Here is a 21,225-nt window from a genome sequence, read left to right on the forward strand (position 1 = left end):
TTCCCAGTAAATTCTCAGTAAATTAATCAGCAAATTCTTAGTAAATTCTCAATAAGTTAGTAAATTCTCAATAAAATCTTAGTAAATTAGTCAATAAATTCTCTATAAATTATTCAGTAAATTCTCAGTAAATTACCACGTAAATTGTCAGCAAATTACTCAGTAAATTATTAAATAAATTCTCAGTAAATTACTCAGCTAATTACTCAATAAATTCTCAGTAACTTAGTAAATTCCCAGTAAATTACTCAGTAAACTCTCAGTAAATTACTCAGTCAATTCCTTGGAAATTGTCAGAAAATTCCCAGTCGATTCTCAGTAAATTACTTAGTAAATTATTCAGTAAATTCCGAGTAAATCCTCAGTAAATTACTTAGTAAATTACTCAGTAAAGTCCTAGTAAATTCTCAGTAAATCACTCAGTAATTTCCCAGTAAATTTCAAGTTACTCAGTAAATTCTCAGTAACTTACTCAATAAATTTAAAGTAAATTCTCAGTAAGTAACTCAATAAATTCCCCGTAAATTCTCAGTAAATTACTCAGTAAATTCTTTATAAATTCTCGTTAAATTCTCAGTAAATTACTCTGTCAATTCCAAGTAAATTCCTTGTAAATTACTCAGTAAATTACTCAATAAATTTCTCGTAAATTACTTAGAAAATTCTCAGTAAATTACTCTGTAAATTATCAGTAAATTCCAAGTAAATTCACAATAACTTAATAATAAATTCTCAGTAAACTACTCTGTAGATTCTCCATAAATTACTCAGTAAATTCCTAATAAATTCTAACAAAATTATTCAATAAATTCTCAGCAAATTACTTATTAAATTCACATTAAATTCCCAGTAAATTACTCAGTAAATTAATCAATAAATTCCCTGTAAATTCTCAGTAAATATTCAGTAAATTACACAGCAAATTTCCAGTAAATTACTCGATAAATTACTTAGTAAATTCTCAACAAATTCTCAGTAAATTACTAAGAAAATTCCCAATAAATTCCTAGTAAATTATTTAGTAAATTCTCCATATATTACTTAGTAAATCTTCAGTAAATTCTCAGTAAATTACTCAGTAAATTCTCAATTAATTACTTAGTAAATCACTCATTAAATTCTCAATAAATTACTCAGTCAATTCTCTGTAAATTCCAAGAAAATCCTCAGTAAATAGTCAATAAATTACTCAGTAAATTCTCAGTAAATTACTCAGTAAATCCCCATGAAATTACACAGAAAATATCTAGTAAATTCCCAATAAATTTCTCAGTAATGTACTCAGAAAATTCTCAATAAATTCCCAATAAATTACTCAGTAAATTCTCAGTAAATTATTCAGTAAATTCTCTGTAAATTGTTGAAAAATTTTCAGTAAATTTCCAGTAAATGCTTAGTAAATTACTTAATAAATTCTTTGTAAATTACTCAGGAAATTACCCAGTGAATTCTCAGTAACTTAGTTAGTAAATTCTCAGCAAATTCTCAGTAAACTACTCAGTAAATTCCAAGACAATTCTTTGTAAATTATCTGTAAATTCTCAGAAAATTACACAGTAAATTAGTTTGTAAATTCCCAGTAAATTCTCTGTAAATTACTCAGTAAAATCCCAGTAAATTCTCAATAAATTACTCAATAAATTACTCAGTAAATTCCCCGTAAATTCTCAGTAAATTGCTTAGCAAATTCTCAATAAATTACCTAGTAAATTCTCAGTAAATTACTCAGAAAATTCTCAGCAAATTGCTCAAGAAATTCCCAATAATTTACTTAGTAAATTTCTAGTAATTCTCAGTAAATTACTCAGTAAATTCCCAGTAAATTTCATTAAATTACTCAGTAAATTAATCAGTAAATTCTCAGTAAATTATTCAATAAATTCTGTGTAAATTCACCGAAAAATATTGGCTAAATTACTCAGTAAATTCCCTGTCAATTCTCAATAAATCACTTAATAAATTCTCAATAAATTTTTTTTTTTTTTTTTGAGCTGAAAGGCACGAAACATTTTATTAACCAACAACAGAGGCTGCATTAGCAGGAGATACATCAGTAGATAATAAGGATAAGAGACTATCTGGTGGAAACCCTGCCGAGGATACAGGAAGAACCTGAGAGGCTTGGGATGTGGCCACCCAATGTGCTACCCGGTTGTTGGATCTGTGAGTCCACGAAAAGGAGAGATGATAGACAGAAGCGAAGTAGCGAATATCCATAATAATGGCACTCAACTCCCAGGGAGGTACCTGTTCTGAAACACACAGCTTGATGACCATTTGGTTGTCACTCTCAATCTCCACAAAGGACAAGTTATGGGCCTTAACCATAAGGCAAGCCATGCGGACAGCGCAAGCCTCAACTTGGGAGGCTGAAGAGGCCGAAACAGTCCTGGCATTACCATCAATTAGTTGGCCATTGGAATCCCGAGCAACTGCTGCAATGGCAGCCATGGAGTTCCGTTGGCAGAAAGAGGCATCGCAATTTATCTTGAAGGAACCAAAGCTGGCTGGTATCCAGCCTGAGACAGGGGAAGAGGGCAGAGAAGTAGGCCGTTGTTCTTGAGGGGTGATAGTGCTGAAGAGGTCTGCCGATTCAGTCCATGAGTGAGCAATTCGATGGAGTGTTGCCAAAGGATCCACTGGGATATTATTGAAGACGAACTCGTTCCTCGATTTCCAGATGAACCAACCCACAATGGCAATTTTGCTGAGAGAGGCCTTGGCATCAGAGAGGGAGGAGGCTTGGCTAATGATATCACTGGTCCATTGAGACACATTAGGAATTGAGCCAAGGGCTATCCGAAGGTTAAGTGAACTTCCAAACCACACAGCTTTGGACCAAGAGCAATCAAACAACAAATGTTCCACTGTTTCAGTTGCAGAAAGACAGATTGGGCAGACCGCTGAAGTGCCACATTTGCGCCTGAAAAGACCAGCTTTGGTTGCAAGGAGGTTATGACAAGCCTTCCACCAAAAGTGCCGAATTTTGGGTGGAGTCTCTAATCTCCAAATAATCTTCCACATATTATGGACGAGGGATATAGAGGATGAGGGAGAGGTATCCGAGGACCGGTCCCTAAGCGATCTGGCTAGAGCATATCCTGATTTAACTGAGTAGAGGCCGGACTTGTTGTGGTGCCAAATGACCGAATCATCACGTCCTTCCATGGCAATAGGTATAACTGATATGGCTGCAACTTCGGCTGGAGAAAGACAGTGCAACAGTGGGTCCAAATGCCAAGACTTATGAACCTGATCAATTACGTCTGCCACCGTCAGAACATCGCAGGTGGGGGCTTTGCTGAAAGGATTTTGAAACCTTTAAGGGACGGAATCCACGGATCCTCCCATAGACGAATCTGCTGGCCAGATTGTACTTGCCACCGAATACCAGCCTGAATCAACTCGCGACCCTTTAACAGACTGTTCCATGCCCATGATGCATTTGAGCCCTTAGTAGCTTGTAAGAAGGAAGAATGAGGGAAATAAAGTCCCTTGTACATTCGAGCCCAATAGGAGTCCGGATTAGACAGTAATCTCCAGCCCTGTTTGGCCAGAAGGGCGAGGTTAAAATCTTTAAAATCACGCAATCCCATACCCCCTTCCGATTTCGGATTAGTCATATGTGTCCACTTAGCCCAACAGATGCCCCTATTTTCCGGATCTCCCTTCCACCAAAAATTACGAATAAAGTTGTTGAGCTTAGAGCAAAACACTTGAGGGAGCTCAAAACAGGCCATCGCGTAAGAGGGGATAGCCTGAACAACTGCCTTGATGAGAGTCTCTCTGCCTGCTGGAGATAATAAGTTGGATTTCCACCCTTGTAATTTCAGCAACGCTTTCTCCAGAAGAAAACTATAGGCTTCAGTCTTAGATTTGCCCCATGAGGCTGGGAGGCCCAGGTATTTGGCTTTAGGATTAGCTTCAGAAACACCCAATAGAAGACACAAGGCCTGACGAGCACTGACTGAGGTGTTAGCCGAGAAAAGAGCTCCAGATTTAGCAAAATTCAGAATTTGGCCAGATGCCTCACTATAGATCCGTAAAATATCCAGAATATGAAGGCCTTCAGAATGCTCAGCCTTAAAGAAAATAATGGCATCATCGGCAAAAAACAGATGTGATAGTGGGGGACAAGTCCTACGCATCCGGATTCCCGTGATCGCATGGGAAAGAAGACTTTGATGAAGTAAAGTAGAAAACACATCAGCAACCAAGAGGAACAAATATGGTGAGAGTGGGTCACCTTGACGAAGCCCACATGAGGGAGTAAATGAGGTACGCCTCTCGCCATTTACGAACACTGAGAACTCCACTGTAGTCACACATTCCATGACCAAGCGAACCCATTTGTGATGAAATCCCAAACGAAGAAGAGTAGCTTGTAAGAAGTCCCATTGAATACGGTCATAAGCTTTATTAAAGTCGAGTTTCAGAGCCATAGAACCCCTGCGCCCCTGCTTCTTATGTTTTAAAAAGTGAAAGGCCTCGTGTGCAATTAGAATGCTATCTTGGATGAGGCGGCCAGGCACAAAAGCCGCTTGCTGAGGGGAGATAAGTTGCTTGATACAGACCTTTAATCGGTTGGCCAGCACCTTTGTGATGATTTTCAGGAAAAAGTTGCATAAGCTGATAGGTCGAAACTGACTTAGTTTTTCCGGGGCATGCACTTTGGGAATAAGGATAAGGTGAGTGTGGTTTACACCTTCGCGCAAACGGCCAGTATGGAAAAAGGTACGAACCGCCTTGCACACTTCGGAGCCGACCACATGCCAATGCTTCTGATAAAACAGACCGGGAAACCCATCAGGCCCTGGGGCTTTTAAAGGACCCAATTGAAAGGTTGCAAGCTTGACTTCATCATCATCGACTGGCCTTAAAAGAGCTTCATTCATCGAATGAGTCACAGACAAATTCACCGCTGCCAAAGCGTCCTCAAAATTTCTAGGTCCCTTTGCTTGAAAAAGGTGAGAAAAGTAAGAGGAGAGGTGAGCATTAATGGCACTATCAGTCTCTAACCAGACGCCATTATCTAGTTTAAGCTTGACCAATTGATTTCTCTGCCTACGCTGGACAACCGAAGCATGAAAGAAAGCCGAGTTACGATCCCCATAACTGAGCCAATTGATTCAAGACCTCTGATGTTGGAACATTTCTTCCCTTAGTAAAACCATCTCAATTTCAGCTTGCACGAGACGAATATGGGAGTCGTTGGAATCTGAGTAGGGGAGAAGCTGTAGTTGATGAAGTCTGGTTTTCAGAGCCGTCAATCTGGCTCGGTTGTTTCCAAAGGCTAGCTTACTCCATTCTGACAGGCCTCGTTGACAGGCTTGGAGCTTGAAACAAACTTTAGAAATTGGAGAACCCGGTTGGAATTTCAGCCAGTTTGCCTTAATAATTTCTTCACACTCAGGATGGGTTGTCCACATAGACTCAAACTTGAACTGGTGGGGCACTTTCCTTGGAGGAATTTGGCAATGAAGAAGCAGGGGACAATGGTCCGAGCCGAGAAAGAGCTCATGATGAACTTGAGCATAGGGGAATAAAAGTCTCCAATTAACAGTTACCAAAGCTTTATCCAGCCGCTCCCTGACATTGCAGATGCCTTTTTGGTTATTAGTCCAGGTATAAGGGGTGCCTTTGTATTCAAGATCCATAAGTTGACACTCCGATAAGAACCTCTGATAATGTTCTATCCTCGCACGGTTACAAGCAACTCTGCCTTGTTTCTCCCAAGACAGCCCCACTTCATTAAAATCACCAATACAGAGCCAAGGGTCATGGGTGTCCTGTGCAATTGCCTGTAAAACTTGCCAGAATACCCTCTTGTCCGTCCATCTAGGGGGTGCATAAACAAAAGTAGCTAGCCACGGGGAATGATGGAGATTATCAGAGACATGGCAATTAAGGAGATTTGCCGACTTAAAACTAATCTGTAGATGTACCTCATCCAACCACCACAAAGCTAATCCTCCCGAAAGGCCCACAGGGTCCACATAACTTTGATTTGGATACCGGAGCCGCCGTCGGATAGCTTCCAGTTTCAATTGATTATTTTTCGTCTCCATGAGGAAAATTATTTGAGGACGATGGGTTCGACACAACCCTTGGAGGATCTGGAATGTCAGGGGTCGCCCCACCCCCTGACAATTCCAGCTCAGGATTAACATGGACCTTGTGGCTGTTTAGGGCCAGCCACCACCGCCTCAACACACGGAATTACAAGCTGAGTAGGAATAGAAGGAGATGATTCTAAGAGGTCAGTTCCGGGGGTACATGGACTTACCGGTATGGTCATGAGGGCTGCCCGATCTGAGTGAACACCAGCTTCTTCAATCGCAATTTCCACCAGAGTATGCCTTCGAGAAACCCGAAAGCCTCGACGACGAGCTGGGGCATTATTGTAAATTCTCATTAAATTCTTAGTAACTTATTCAGTAAATTTCCAGTACATTTTTAGTAAATTACTCAGTAAATTCTTAGTAAGTTTTCAGTAAATTACTTCATAAATTACTCAGTAAATTCTTAGTAAATTCCCAGTAAAATCTCAGTAAATTACTTAATAAATTCTCAATAAATTACTTAATAAATTCCAAGCAAATTCTTAGAAAATTACTCAGTAAATTCTTAGCAAATTACTCAGTACGTTACTTAGTAAATTTCCAGTAAAATCTCAGTAAATTACTTACTAAATTCCTAGAAAATTTTAAATAGATTACTCAGTAAATTCCCAGTAAATTAACATTAAATTTCAGAGTAAATTTCCAGTAAATTCTCCATAAATTATTCAGAAAATTCTCAATAAATTACTCAAAAAATTTCTCAGTTAATTCTCAGTAAATTCCACAATAAATTCCCAGTAAATTACTCGATAAATTACTCAGTAAATTCTATGAAAATTAATCTGTAAAATACTAAGTAAATTCCCATTAAATTCTCAGTAAATCCTTAGTAAATTAAGCAGTAAATTCTCAGTATATTACCCAGTAAATTCTTAGTAAATTCTCAATTAATTACTCAGTAAATCATTCACTAAATTCTCAGTAAATTCTAAGTAAATTACTCGGTAAATTCTCAAAAAATTCAAAGTAAATCTTCAGGAAATTCTTAGTAAATTATTCAGTAAATTACTCTATAAATCCTCAGTAAATTACTCATTAAATTACCAGTAATTTCTCAGTAATTTCCAAGAAAATTACTCTGTAAATTACTTAGCAAATTTCGCAATAAATTCCCTATAAATTACTCTGTAAATTTTTAGTAAATTACTCAGGAAATTACTTAGTGAATTCTTAGTAACTTACTTAGTAAATTCCCAGTAAATTCTCAGTAAACTAGTCAGTAAATTCGCAGTAAATTACTCTGTGAATTTTCAGTAAACTAATCAATGCATTCCTTGTAAATTCTCAGTAAATTTCTCAGTAAATTCTCGGTAAATTCCCAATACATTACTCGGTAAATTAATCAGTAAATTCATAGTAAATTAATCAGCAAATTCTCGATAAACTACTCAGTAAATTCCCAAAAAAATCTCAAAAAATTCTCTATAAATTATTCAGTAAATCCTCAGTAAATTACTCAATAAATTACTTAGTAAATTCTTAGTAAATTACCCAGGTAATTACTCAGTAACTTACTTAGTAAATTACCAGTAAAGTACTCAGTGAATTCCTAGTAAATTACTCAGTTACTCAGTAATTTTTAAGTAAATTACTCAGTAAATTCCCAGTAAATAGTAAATTCTCTGCAAATTGTCAGAAAATTCCCAGTATATTCACAGTAAATTACTCAGTAACTTATTCAATGAATTCTGTGTAAATTCTCAGTAAATTACTCAGTAAAGTCTCAGTAAATTCTCACTAAATCACTCAGTAATTTCCCAGTTAATTCTCAATAAAGTACTCATTAAATTGCTTTGTAAATTCTCATTAAATTACTCAATAAATTTTCCCGTAAATTCTCAGTAACTTACTCAGTAAATTCTCAGTAAATTATTCAATACATTACTCAGTAATTTCTCAGTAAATTACTCAGTAAATTCTCACGAAATTCTTGGTAAATTATTCAGTAAATTCCCAGTAAATTACTCTGTAAATTACTCAGTACATTACACGGTAAATTACTTAGTAAAAAGTAAATTCCTAGTAAATTCTCAGTAAATTCCTAGAAAATTCTCAGTAAATTACATAGTAAATTCCATGGAAATTCCCAGTAAATTCTAAGTAAATTACTCATTAAATTCTCAGTAAATTACTTAGTAAATTCTCAGTAAATTTTCAGTAAATTACTTAATAAATTACTTAGTAAATTCCCATTAAATTCTCAGTAAATCACTTAGTAAATTCGCAGTAAATTCTCAGTAAATTCGCAGTATATTACTAAGTAAATTCTCAGTAAATTACTTTGTAAATTACTCAGTAAATTTCTAATTAAATTTTTAGTTAATTACTAAGTAAATTCCTAGTAAATTCTTAGCAAATTACTCTGTAAATTCCAAGTAAGTTCTTTGTAAAGTATTCAATAAGTTCCCAGAAAATTACTCTGTAAATTACCCAACGAATTACCTAGTAAATTACTCAGTACATTACTTAGTAAACTATTCAGTAAATTCCCAGTAAATGTAGCTTGACTTTCTTCGAGCCCCCTTTGGGAGAGCTCGATTTGGTCCTACAGTTCGGACTCTTGTCACGGTTCTAAATCTAGTCTCACAAAGTGCAATGTAAAACTGATAAACACCAAAGAGTCTAATCCGGCAAATCATTTTGGAAATTCAGATTTTGAATCAAATAATATCAAAACTGGACTGCTTTGCCAGATTACAGAGTCACCACCTAAATATTTTATTTTTGGAAAATTTAGGAAACCCTAACTCGTGCCAAAGGCTACGTGTCCGTCATCACCAAAGTTGCCTCGGCTCGGGAACTTGGGTACGAGAGGGGAAGGTCCTAAAATGAGCACCTCCGTTCGCCCGATCAAAGGATCGGCCTCTATTAAGCATGATATGTTGTTTTATAAACCTCATGTGTTCTTATCTAGTTATTAGCTAACTTTACTATGTGATGCACACAAGCAAGTATAGACTAAAATCGCGAGAATTGGAACAAATTAACTCATGTTTGTTTTCGAAAATGGTTTGAATTTGTCACCCTCAAGTGGGCTTAAAATGTGGATTTGCCACCTCAAGCGGGCTTAAAACATGATTTGCCACTTCGCAAAAGGGGCTTAAAACTCACATCCGCCGAATTGTTCCAATTCAAACAATCAAGCCTTCATCCACAGGCATTCATGCAGTTAATCATTTAAGCAAATAGACTCATGGCAAGCATGCGAAACATGAAAATATGGCAATCACACTCATGCAAGCATGCTAAAGCATAAAACTCACCGAGTACTCCAAGCCAAAACAAAAGCTTAGTTAGAAAGAATGCATGATCCTAACTATACAAGATGCCTAGTGCAACACATGCAATAATGCAATTAATAGGCTCGGCTACTAATATGGCATATGATACAATTTGATAACATGCTTTAAAACACGTATTCAAATAAGTATTGAATTTGCGATGTAGTTTGTATAATGCGTCGAACCTTGGTGCATGCAAGATAAATGAATGATGCAAACACGCAAGCATAAGGTATGCTAATTGAAAATGTCCCTAATCTAACCATCAAAAGCGGATAAATAAAAGGGAGAAAGACATGGCGTTGGAAGACACGCACACACGCACGCACGCACACTTAGTACTACATTGTGCCTTCGCGAAGGAGGGTCTGAATGAATAAGCTAAGCTACACTAAACTAAGCTAATTATTACAACAAAAAAAACTAATTAACTATTCTAGCTAATTAAATATTACAACAATTGAGACAAATTAACTAACTATTCTAAGCTAGATAAAATATTACAAACCAAATTGAACTTATTAATTACAACACTTGAATTGAATAATTAGCTACGCTAACTAACTAAAGCAATTAAATGGCCTCGAGGGCGAGGGATGCATGCATACTCGGTTGCTCCACCCGAAAATGCCCTTGTCTTGCCATCGGATGCCTCTGTTTGCACTCATTTGATCACCAAAAATTGTACCAACTTCCAGATTGCCTCTGCTCCAACGTAGGAACACATTTGGGCAAAATTCACTGGTGGCCGGTCGGCTACAAAAGGTGGCTGTTGACCATAACAACTAGCCGATCGGCTAGCTCAAGTGGCCGGTCGGCCACTCCATTTTCTGGACTTCTTCTTTTGCTGCAACAAAGAGAAAACAGAGGCAAAACAATGCATTCTCAAGAAATATATGTACTGCTATCCTCCTTATCATCTCTCAAGCTCAAAGGAGTGTAGCTCATGGCTCTCAAGCCATCAACCAAGCATTTTCAATGCATGATGGCTAGAGAACCAAGCTTGTACAAGGTCAATGAATGCACAAACAAGACCAAAACAACCACCACCCTATCATGTATGATCAAGGGTGACGGTGACTAAGAAAAGTGGCACGTTTCATCACTTTGAGTATGAAACGTCCCATTTTCCTTGTGTTTGGATTAACATCCGATCCAAACACATGCAATGCAACAGAACATGCTTAACTTGCTCAAGTTTTACTTGTCATGTTTTATTTACTCAATTTAATTACCGATCCATTCTTTAACCGGTTAAGTCCAAAAGATGAAAGTCCTCTAATGGAAAGAGGGCTTAAGCCATAAGTACCTTGAGCATGAAAGAGGCCTCATGCTGTTGGTAATGAACTCCTAAAGGAATTAAACCATTAGGCATGAGGGTCTCAATTCCACACTCAAGCCAATAAGAGGCTCAAAGCCACTTTCAAAACAAAGTAAAGAGTGAAGAATAGAGGGAGGTTGTAGATATTTTAGTGCTGACATGGCATGTAAAATGACATCAAATCATGCAAGCAACACATGCAAGTCATGTTTAAGAGCCTAACTCATTAAGCTAGTGAAGACCATTACACTATAGCCATGCAATACAAGCCTCAACTGACCAAACCAACTTAGAACAGAGTTAAAATATGCCAAAACAATGGCTAAAACTTGCTGAGATTAAGGCACAAAAGGCTAGAAAAACATGCTCACATGTTAGCTTGCAAACAAGACTCAAGAGCAACTCTAAAAAAGAAATGAAAGAGTGAAGCAAATGAGCATGTGACAGAGCTATAAACACTGAAATTACATGTAAAAAGACACTTCAACATGCAACCAACTCAAGCAAATCAAGTTTGAAGGGCTAGAATGCCAAGCTAGTGAAGCTATTTGCACTATAACTATGCAAAACAAGGCTCATATGACCAAGATAGCCCAAAACAATGCTAAAACTAGTTGAAACACTAGATAAAACATACTTGAATTAAGCTAAGTTAAACCACAAAAACATGCTACCATAGGATGCTAACTAGGCATGCAAGTGAGACACAAGAAGGGGAGGCCAACCCCTCCATTTTTGGACTTCAAAACATGCTTTCCACCACTGAAATAACTCTGAATTTTAGTGGTTTAAAGTTTCAAAAAGTTTGATTTTAATATGCTAAAAGATGGTGCAAAAAGTTTCATAGTTATGCAACAAGAAGGGTGGACAACCCCTTACCACAAAATGACTTCAAGCTACCATATTAAGCTTCAAAAATCAGAGTTTTTTGTAGTTGAAAACTAGGCCAAAAACAGTATAAAAAGATGGCTAAACAAGTAATCAAAATAAAGCCTACAAGGCAAGTCCTATACCTCTTGAAGCACAGCACAAAACAGTCATAATTCTGAGCTAAAACCACCCTTAAGAGCTCAAACTAAGCCTCAAAGAAGCTCAGCTCCAAGATGAGGATGTTTGGTTAGGGGTCTTTGTGCAAAAGTGTAGAGAAAATCAACTATTAAGCACAAAACAAGAGGAGAGAGAGCGAGAAAATTTGCTCAAAAATTATCCAACCTCTCAAAATGGGGGAGAGAGCCCCCTATATATAGAAAATCAAGCTAAAGGCTTGTATTCATCCCTCCATACACGTGTATGGAGATGAGCAACAGTGAACAACAACTGGCGCAGATGGCAAATAAATATCTGAAAAAGGAGAAAAATGGTCGTCGGCCATCATCAATGGCCGACCAGCCATCAACATAGCCGACTGGCCACCACTGGTGGCCGACAGGCACAAGTCATGGCCGGCAAGCTATAAGGATGGCCGACTGACCACCCTCTCTTCCAGAATTGAAGCAACAAGCTCTCGGTCCACAACCAAGAACAAAACAGACAAGATTAGAGGCTCCAAGGCAAAGCACTCGGCCGAGACCTTCAGGGACTCAAAATGAACACGAGCAAGCACAATCATCGGGTGTTCAAACGATAACGTCCAAGTCTTGAGGACGAGAGTGGATGTCAAAGCCCAGAGACGACCCATTTTTGACAAGGCCAAAGACTTAGACAACAAGCAAGCAAAAACAAAGAATAGTTGCGTCCACAGGCTGCCTACGTATCCCTTTGCAAGGAATCAAACCAGCGTAGTTATGGGACAAGATGCAAATGACATGCACGATGCAAGAACATAACTTATGATCATGCAATCAGACTGTAACGAAACATCTAGATGCAAATGTTATGCAAAGAAATGCTACATCAAACTCATACATAAACAAGTAAACAAACATGCTACACAGGGGAATTATGAACCAAACCACATTTCATGCGGAAAGGATGTAAGAAAATTATGCAATATTAACTACGCATTACGCAAAAAAGGCAAAGAACAACACAAACATCGGGCGCACCTGAGGTGGCAAACAAGATTCCAGCGTATAGCACACACGAGGAAAGAAATGGTGTGAACCCAAGGACACATCCCAAGGTTCCAAACCAAAGAGAGCACATGATAACAATTGAAACACATCCAAATATTATGTAACCCAAAACAAAGAGCAATAAAAGCATCAGAACCCGTCCGAATGCTTTTCACCAAAGCGTCCTGACGCACCACACACGAGAGGAAAAGAGGATGGTGTAAACACCGAGGGGGTGGTATAACATCGGAACACGTCCCAATGTTTCTAACCAAAACACGGTGGTATAAGCGTTGAAACACGTTCCAAATGTTTCTAACCGGGGGGGTGGTATAAACATCGAGCACACGTCCCAATGTTTCTAACCAAAGAGGTGGTATAAGCGTTGAAACACGTTCCAAACGCTTCTAATCGGGGAGTGGTATAAACATCAGGAACATGTCCCAATGTTTCTAGCCAAAGAGGTGGTATAAGCGTCGGAACACGATCCAAACGTTTCTAACCAGGGGGGTGGTATAAACATCGAGCACAAGTCCCAATGTTTCTAACCAAAGAGGTGGTATAAGCATCAGAACACGTTCCAAACACTTCTAATCGGGGGGTGGTATAAACATCGGGCACACGTCCCAATGTTTCTAACCAAAGAGGTGGTATAAGCGTCGGAACACATTCCAAACACTTCTAACCGGGGGGTGGTATAAACATCGGGCACACGTCCTAATGTTTCTAACCAAAGAGGTGTGTGGTGTAATCATCAGGCGTACCCGAGTACTTCTAAACAAAACAAGGAGTTGAAGGGGGCTAAAATGATCTTACCCGGAATCCCTCTGAATGAACCGTACATATAATATCGTCTGGTTGCACCAGCTTTGAATGAACCGTACATACAATATCGTGCCTGCATAAGAAAGAGACTTAACAGATACAGCAAGATAAGAATGCATATTCTATGCAAGATTAATAGCATGTTCTATGCTAAAGTACAAGATACATGTTCTATGCGAATGTGAGAAGCGCATATTCTATGCAAGCATGAGAAGTGCATATTCTATGCAAGATGAGAAGGGCATGCTCCATGCAAGATTAACAAATGCACGTTCTATGCTAGTGAGAAGCGCATATTCTATGCAAGTGAAAGTTGTGGAATGCTCCATGCAAGATTAACAAATGCATGTTTTATGCGATACTAGCAAACTCATGCTCTATACAACAGTTATTTCATGCAAATGCGAGAGCATATACAATGCAATGCCAAGAGAGCACTTTCCATGCGAGATAACGACAATACATATCTTATGCCAAGCATGTTACGCACGAAAGTTCAAAACGCGTATTTAATGCCCAAGTAGAAGCACGCTCTGTGCTAAAGTACAAGATGCATGCTTTATGCGAACAAGAGACTATGTAAGACCTTATGTGAAAGGCACATTCTATGAAATGACAAAGAGGTACACGGTAAAAACAACTCGATCACAACCTCCAACTTACCTTTCGGAGGAGTTGCAACAAGTTAAAAGGATACACCTCGCACGTGTTGAGTATCACACACTGAAAACATGGTCTGGAGCTTCTGCAAAGGCCTTTTGAGCTTAAAAGTGTACTTTCATTGCACTTTCTTGAGGGTTAGGGCATAAAACAACAGAAAAACATCCAAGGAGAGCACTGGAGGCTTGTCGGCCACACTGGGAAGCCATCGGCCACAAAAGAATGTCATTGGCCACAAATGGTGGCCATCGGCCACCATTAGTGGCCGGTTGGCCATCGATGACAGATTCAGGGCAGTTTCGGCATTTCACTACGGGTCTTTAAGTATAGGGTTCCAAACCCTTTTTCCATGCTACCTCAAGCCCGAAAATTCTTCTCCTCTCACTCTAGACCATTTTACTTCTTAGATCCGAGCATTCCACGCATTTTCCAACACCCCGTAAACATTTCCTTCGCTAAACCCTCATAGTTTAGACCACTTTGAACCGATTAAAAGTTGCTTTCGGTGTTTCTTTCTTGATTTCCACCACTCCAGGTTTGTTTCCCTCGAGTTACCCTTGAGTTCGGTGCCCTTTTCCGAGCTTTGACCTTTTTTTCCATTTTTCCTCTCTCAGAGTTGAATTTTGTTCACTTTTGGCATTCTCCGCCCATTTTTCCCATTTTCGACCATTTTCTCATCTTCCCTTGAGATGACGGACAACATCCCACACGACGGAGTTCCTCCAGAGATGGAGATGGGTGATCCAGAGTTTGAGCCACTACCGCTCAGCACTCGACCTTTCGACCTAGCGACGTATCATCCCGAGATACACGTGTTGCCTCCCGATAGCATCCGTCAGTTCAGGGGGTTTGTACGGGGCGCTCGCGCGGACCTTTTACTGCGCGAGCCGGAGTCACACTTATCTCATGGCTCCTCCGAGGTATACACTGTGCCCTCATTTTTTGCAATGTACTTTGCATTTCTTGCATAGATCTCACTGTCTTTCATATGTTCATCCTCAACACATTCTTGCACTATATTTCTTACATTGCCTTGAATCTGCTTGTCCTAATCACAGGGGGATTCACGCCCCATTCGAGGATACAGGACCACCTCCGCTAGGGAGTGGTACATGGAGCTTCCCGACGTTGTTAGCCATATCATTGACGAGGCCGGCTTCGGCGCATTTTGCATAGGGCTCTCACGTCTCATAGTGAGCCGGCCTCTACTGGGCGCTTTGTTAGAGAGGTGGTGGGATACCACCGATTCCTTTCACTTCTCTATCGCAGGGGAGATGACGATGACTCCCTTTGACTTCTCTATGCTCACTGGCATAGCGGTAGGAGGTCATCCGATTCCTTACGACACAGACATAGGCAAGTGGGAGGCCGCTCAGATCTACCTTCTGGGGACTTGCCCACCCATCTCTCGCTCAGGGATGGTCTGATACACATGGTTCTCATATTATTTTAGAAGGACAGCACCAGAGACGAGAGAGAAGACCGAGCAGTATGCTTGAGGTTTCCTGATGTTCCTGTTTGGCATTACTCTGTTCGCCGACCGGGCAAACACCATTGGGCTTTACCTGATAAGCGCCTTGGTAGACCTGTCTCGTGTCCGGCTCTACGACTAGGGCAGCGCAGGCTTGGCTACACTATACGGGTATATGAGCTCCACCTCCCACCGAAGCAAGCATTTACTAGGACGCTACTGGAGGGCCTAGGAGGTATGCCCTACCCTTCTGTTTTGAATTTCCCATTATGTCTTCTGCTTCGCATTTTCTGTACACTGCATACACCGTACACTGTACTACACACAATCTGCTTTCTGCTTTACATTATGGCACACTACACACATTGTCTACCTTCTGCATTTTATTCTCTGTATACTATATACACAATCTGCTTTCTATATCATCTGTATTCGTCTGTGGTATACTCACTGTTGTCCTTCCCCCTTCTGCAGCTATGGTTGTACGCCTATTTTCCGAGGCTTGCCCCAGAGCCAGAGGTGGAGATGCCACATGTTGTGCCGTACTTTCACAGGTATGACGGGAGACGCCAGTGTAGGCTCCGGGAGTCCTTCTCATTTTTTCGTCGATTCTTCGACACCGTGACCGCAGCAGAGGTAACTCAAACCTTACAGTTATTTCAGCTCTACTTCACATTGCATATCTAATGACAGCTAATAATCTGTATATTCACTATTTATAGATCACCTGGCAGTGCTGGGCAGTGATGCCTGACGGGGTCAGAGATTAGTTTGTCGGCGCTTGGGAGGCTTTCCAATTTCGGATCTTGCTCAAGGGCCCGATTTGTCAAGCGTGGTTCTTAGGGGAGCGATTTCTACGCCAGAGCCTCGGCTTGCCCGAGCCGATAGTTCTGATGCCGCCTTCTACATATATGAGGATCACAGAGAGATACACCATGCAGGAGATGATCGATTTCACCAGATCCATAAGAATGACAGCTCCGCCCGACCAGATTGACTTGATGATGTAAGGACCAGTCCAATTAGGTCTGAACTTGCCCCTAGGGTCATGGATGGGAGCTCGGATGTCTTTCATCACCAAATCCCCTTCTTTGAGATTCCTGGACTTAACTTTCTTGTTGAAAGACCTGGCAATTCTTCATTGATAACTTTGGACATGGTACAGTGCCTTTAGCCTCCTCTCGTCGAACATCATTAGTTCCTCAAACCTGCTCTGCTGCTAATCCACTTCTGCTATCTGGCACTCAGCCATAACCCGCAGCGACGGAACCTCAACTTCAATCAGCAGAACAGTTTCCATCCCATAAACCTAGAAATACGGAGTTGCCCCAGTAGATGTTCGAATTGATGTCCAGTAGCCCCAGAGAGCAAATGGCAACTTGTCTGGCCAATCCCTGTAGGTTTCCACCATCTTCTGTAGAATGTGTTTGATGTTCTTGTTGGCGGCCTCAACAGCTCCGTTGGTTTGCGGCCGATATGTAGATGACTTATGAAAAGCCACGTTGTGTTTCTCCAACAAGTCGATTAAACCATTGTCCGAGATGATCTCATTTGGGACCCCATAGCGACAAATGATGTTATTCCTGATGAACTTGGCTACATGCGACGCTTTCAGCACTGCGTAGGATTGGGCCTCGACCCACTTTGTAAAGTAGTCTATTGCCCCGAGAATGTACTCATGCCCAATTTACCCCTTCGGAGTAATTACCCCAATAACATCAATTCCCCAAACTAAAAATGGCCACGGTGAAGTCATGTTGTACAACTTCGATGGCGGGATGTGCATGCGATTTGCATGAATTTGGCATTTGTGGCATCGCTGAACAAAACCAATACAATCCTCCTCCATGGTTGACCAGTAGTAACCCTGCCTGAGAATTTTCCGAGCTAGCATCACTCCGCTCATGTGTGATCCGCACTCTCCTCCATGAATGGCCTCCATTAAGCATTTCGACTCTTCAGCATCAACACACAGCTTATGCATTCCCAGATGGCCTCGTTTGTACAATTTACCCCCACAGACGATAAACTGAGCAGCCATTCGCCGTATTGCCCTTTTGTCTTTGGCATTTGCCCCTAGTGGATAAGCCTCATTTTTCAAGAAGTTCCAGATGTCATGATACCAAGGGTTCTGATCTTGCACTTCATCTATCATGGCAATCAACTCGTAGGCCAGCACATATCTCTGTTCAATAATGATCGAATGCATCCGGACTCCCAAAGGGATGTCTATCATGGAAGATAAAGTTGATAAAGCATCTGCGAACCTGTTGCTCTCTCTTAACAGATGCGTGAAGGTTAGCTTCCCAAACCTGGGAATCAGAACGTCTAGGGTTTGATGATAGATTTTCATCATTTCTTCCTTAACCTTCCAGTCTCCTTTCGCTTGAGAAACAACCAGGTTTGAGTCCCTAATGACGTCCAACTGTTTTGCCCCTAGTCCTAGGGCGGCTTCTAAGCCAGTGATACAGGCCTCGTATTCTGTTTCGTTGTTTGATACCTTAAACCAGAGTTTGAAAGCTAAAGGTATGTGGGAATTGTTAGGTGATATCAGCAACACCCCTATCCCATAACCGTATTGGTTAGATACTCCGTCAAAGTACATGGTCCAGATCTCTTCTTCAATCTGCAAAATAGCCTCATCCAGGAATAGATACTTTACTGCTTCGTCTCCCTCCACTGGGTGATTGGCTAAGAACTCCACTACCGCTCTCTCCTTAACAGACTTGTGCGTCATGTACTTCAAATCAAATTTGGAGAGAAGAAGCAACCAACGAGCTAGCTACCCGTAAGCGCTAGTTTCTCGAAGAGATATTTGATGGGATCTAATCTCGAAACCAATATTACAAAGTGAGCTAACAAGTAATGCCTCAACTTCCTGGTGGCCCATACCAAAGCTAAATAAGCCTTTTCCAGCAACATGTATCGGCTCTCATATTCCAGCATCTTCTTGCTCAGATAATAGGTGGCCTTCTCCACTCTATCCTCATATTCTTGCGCAAGCATGCAACCCATTGTCGTGTCAGTTACTGACAGATACAAAATCAACCGCTTCCCCGACTCTAGCGGTGACAACACGGGCGGGTTCTGTAGATACTGCTTGATCTGCTCAAAAGCAACCTGGCATCAGTCATCCCATTGGAATTTCTTTCCTTTCTTTAGAAGACCAAAAAGTGGTTCACAAGTCAAGGTTAATTTTGCAATAAACCGTCTTATGAATTGCACTTTACCTAAAAAGCTTCGCACCTCCTTTTCAGTCCTTGGTGGTGGCATTTCTAGGATGGCCTTGATTTTGAAAGGATCGACTTCGATGCCCCTTTGTGTAATCAAGAACCCCAGCATTTTCTCTGCTGTGACACCAAAAGTGCACTTCTATGGATTCAGTCGTAACCGATATTCTCTGACCCATTGGAAAATTTTCTTCAAGGCGGTGTAGTGGCCCTCTCTTTCCTTGGACTTGACAATCATGTCGTCCACATACACCTCAACCTCTTTGTGGATCATATCATGCAAGATCGTGGTTGCAGCCCATTGATAAGTAGCCCCAGCATTCTTCAAACTGAACGGCATCACTTTATAGCAGTAGGTTCCCCACGACGTGGTGAAGGCAGTCTTCTCCCTGTCTTCGGGTGCCATCAAGATCTATTTTACCCGAAAAACCCATCCATAAAGGAAAGCAACACATGGCCTGCGGTGAAGTCCACCAATTCGTCAATGTGTGGTAGAAGAAAGTCGTCCTTTGGACTAGCTTTGTTCAGATCTCTAAAATCCACACACAACCGAATTCTACCATCTTTCTTCGGCATCAGAACAATGTTGGCCAACCAAGTAAGATACTCAGATACTAGCAAAAACCCTACATCTATCTGCTTGGTGACCTCTTCCTTGATTTTCAGAGCCCAATCCGGGCGTATTCTCTCCGAAGCTTCTGCTTGAGTGGTCAGGCCTCAGGATCAAGAGGGATCCGGTGCTGTACAATCTCAGGATCGATTCCAAGCATGTCTTCATAGGACCATGCGAAAACAACTTTAAAATCGTTTAATAAAGCGACTAAGCGCTTGCATTCCTCTAAAGACAACATGGACCCGATCTGGACTAGATGCAGATCCTTCTCAGTGTCCATATTAATTGAAGTATTTCATCAACTAGGGGTTTTACAAACCTCTCATCCTCTTGATCAATCAAATGTTTCAAAACCAGAGGAATTCCTTCCTCGTCATTTTTATCAAAGTTTTGAAAGTCATGATCAATGCAATACACAAGTGGCACAAAAAAGTACTCAGAAACAACATTGGTACCATTCTCATTCACAACTTCCAGTTCATCCAATTCCTCAGTTACAACCGACTCAAAAAAAAAGAAAAGAAAAAGACAACCTAGACAAAACAACGGCGTCCGGGCATCCGGGTCATCAACCCCAAGAATACTGGACTCTGACTCAAAAGAACTAGAATCTGATTCCGACTCCATAGACTCTATGGAATCAAATTCCGATTCATTACCTGATTCAGAACTGCTGGACAAAAAGCCCTCCTCGAACTGCCAAACGATGGGGGCTGCGATAGATGCATCCAGAATGCCGATAAAAGGGTCCACGGCCTATTGATCTCCAATCATGGAAATGGTGAAGTCATCCCCCGAGCTCTCTGGTTTGATCTGAGGATCCGAGAGGAGACAAGCCAGCGCTGCTCTTATCTCAAGTTCTATGCCATCGGACTCATCCTCTATACACTGTTCAGCCTCAGCTAGTAGGTCAGTCTGTTCTTCTGCAACTTCATCCCCTTGCAACTGTAGGTCGAAAAAGATCTCAAAGCCAAGCAAACGCCACTTCTTAGAGTTCAGCCATGGCTTAGGAAAGCCACAAAATGGGAAATCTTCCCCCTCCCAAACAAAGCGGCTGTTCAAGGTTCCTTGAATGGGTCTATGTACAAGCTCGTAGGGCCTCCCACGTTGCTTAGCCTTGGCTCTTCCTGCCATTTCCTTTCCCTTCCTTACCTAGTCCTCTTTGGTAGGCGTGTAACCTAGACCAAAGGTATGAGGGTTATATGGCACTTCGGCCAACGCAGCAACGCCCTTCCGGCCGCTCTTCCCCAATCCCATTCTGGGTACATGTTGCAGCTTATTCATGAGGTAGACGGATTGAGCACTTACGTACAACCCTCATCAATATCCAGAATATCTTGCACTACCCGGGCTTCAGCTAAGGTGAACCCAGAAAAAAAGACATCCTCGTCACCGTGTACTATTTCCAATACCGGTGATGTTTCTTCCGATAGAGGATGTATCGAAGAATTCCCAAAAACAATAGCTACCCCTTTCCCATGGGAGTACTTCAGCATCTGATGCAGAGTGAGGGAGACAGCTCTCACTTGGTGCAGCCATGGCCGTCCAAGGAGTAAATTAAAAGTGGCTGGAACATCCAGGACGTGAAACTCGATGTCCTGTTGTGCCAGGCCAACCTGAGTTCTAATCCGAACTATCCCTATCACTT

At 40.9% G+C, this 21,225-nt stretch overlaps 1 protein-coding gene across 1 annotated transcript; it reads right to left on the minus strand.

Annotated features, from left to right (window-relative positions):
- Nucleotides 1-2,013: 2,013 nt before the first annotated feature.
- Nucleotides 2,014-6,415, minus strand: LOC145823873 (uncharacterized). Its single transcript, XM_082923418.1, has 4 exons — nt 6,287-6,415; nt 5,172-6,143; nt 3,320-5,069; nt 2,014-3,203 (listed from the first exon to the last, which is right to left on the minus strand). Exons 1-4 carry the CDS (start codon nt 6,413-6,415, stop codon nt 2,014-2,016), a joined length of 4,041 nt encoding a protein of 1,346 aa, XP_082779544.1.
- Nucleotides 6,416-21,225: the final 14,810 nt, after the last annotated feature.

This window comes from Camellia sinensis, chromosome 4, assembly GCF_055761805.1.
Source record: "Camellia sinensis isolate YWXY chromosome 4, ASM5576180v1, whole genome shotgun sequence".
In the NCBI taxonomy this organism is placed as follows: domain Eukaryota; kingdom Viridiplantae; phylum Streptophyta; class Magnoliopsida; order Ericales; family Theaceae; genus Camellia; species Camellia sinensis.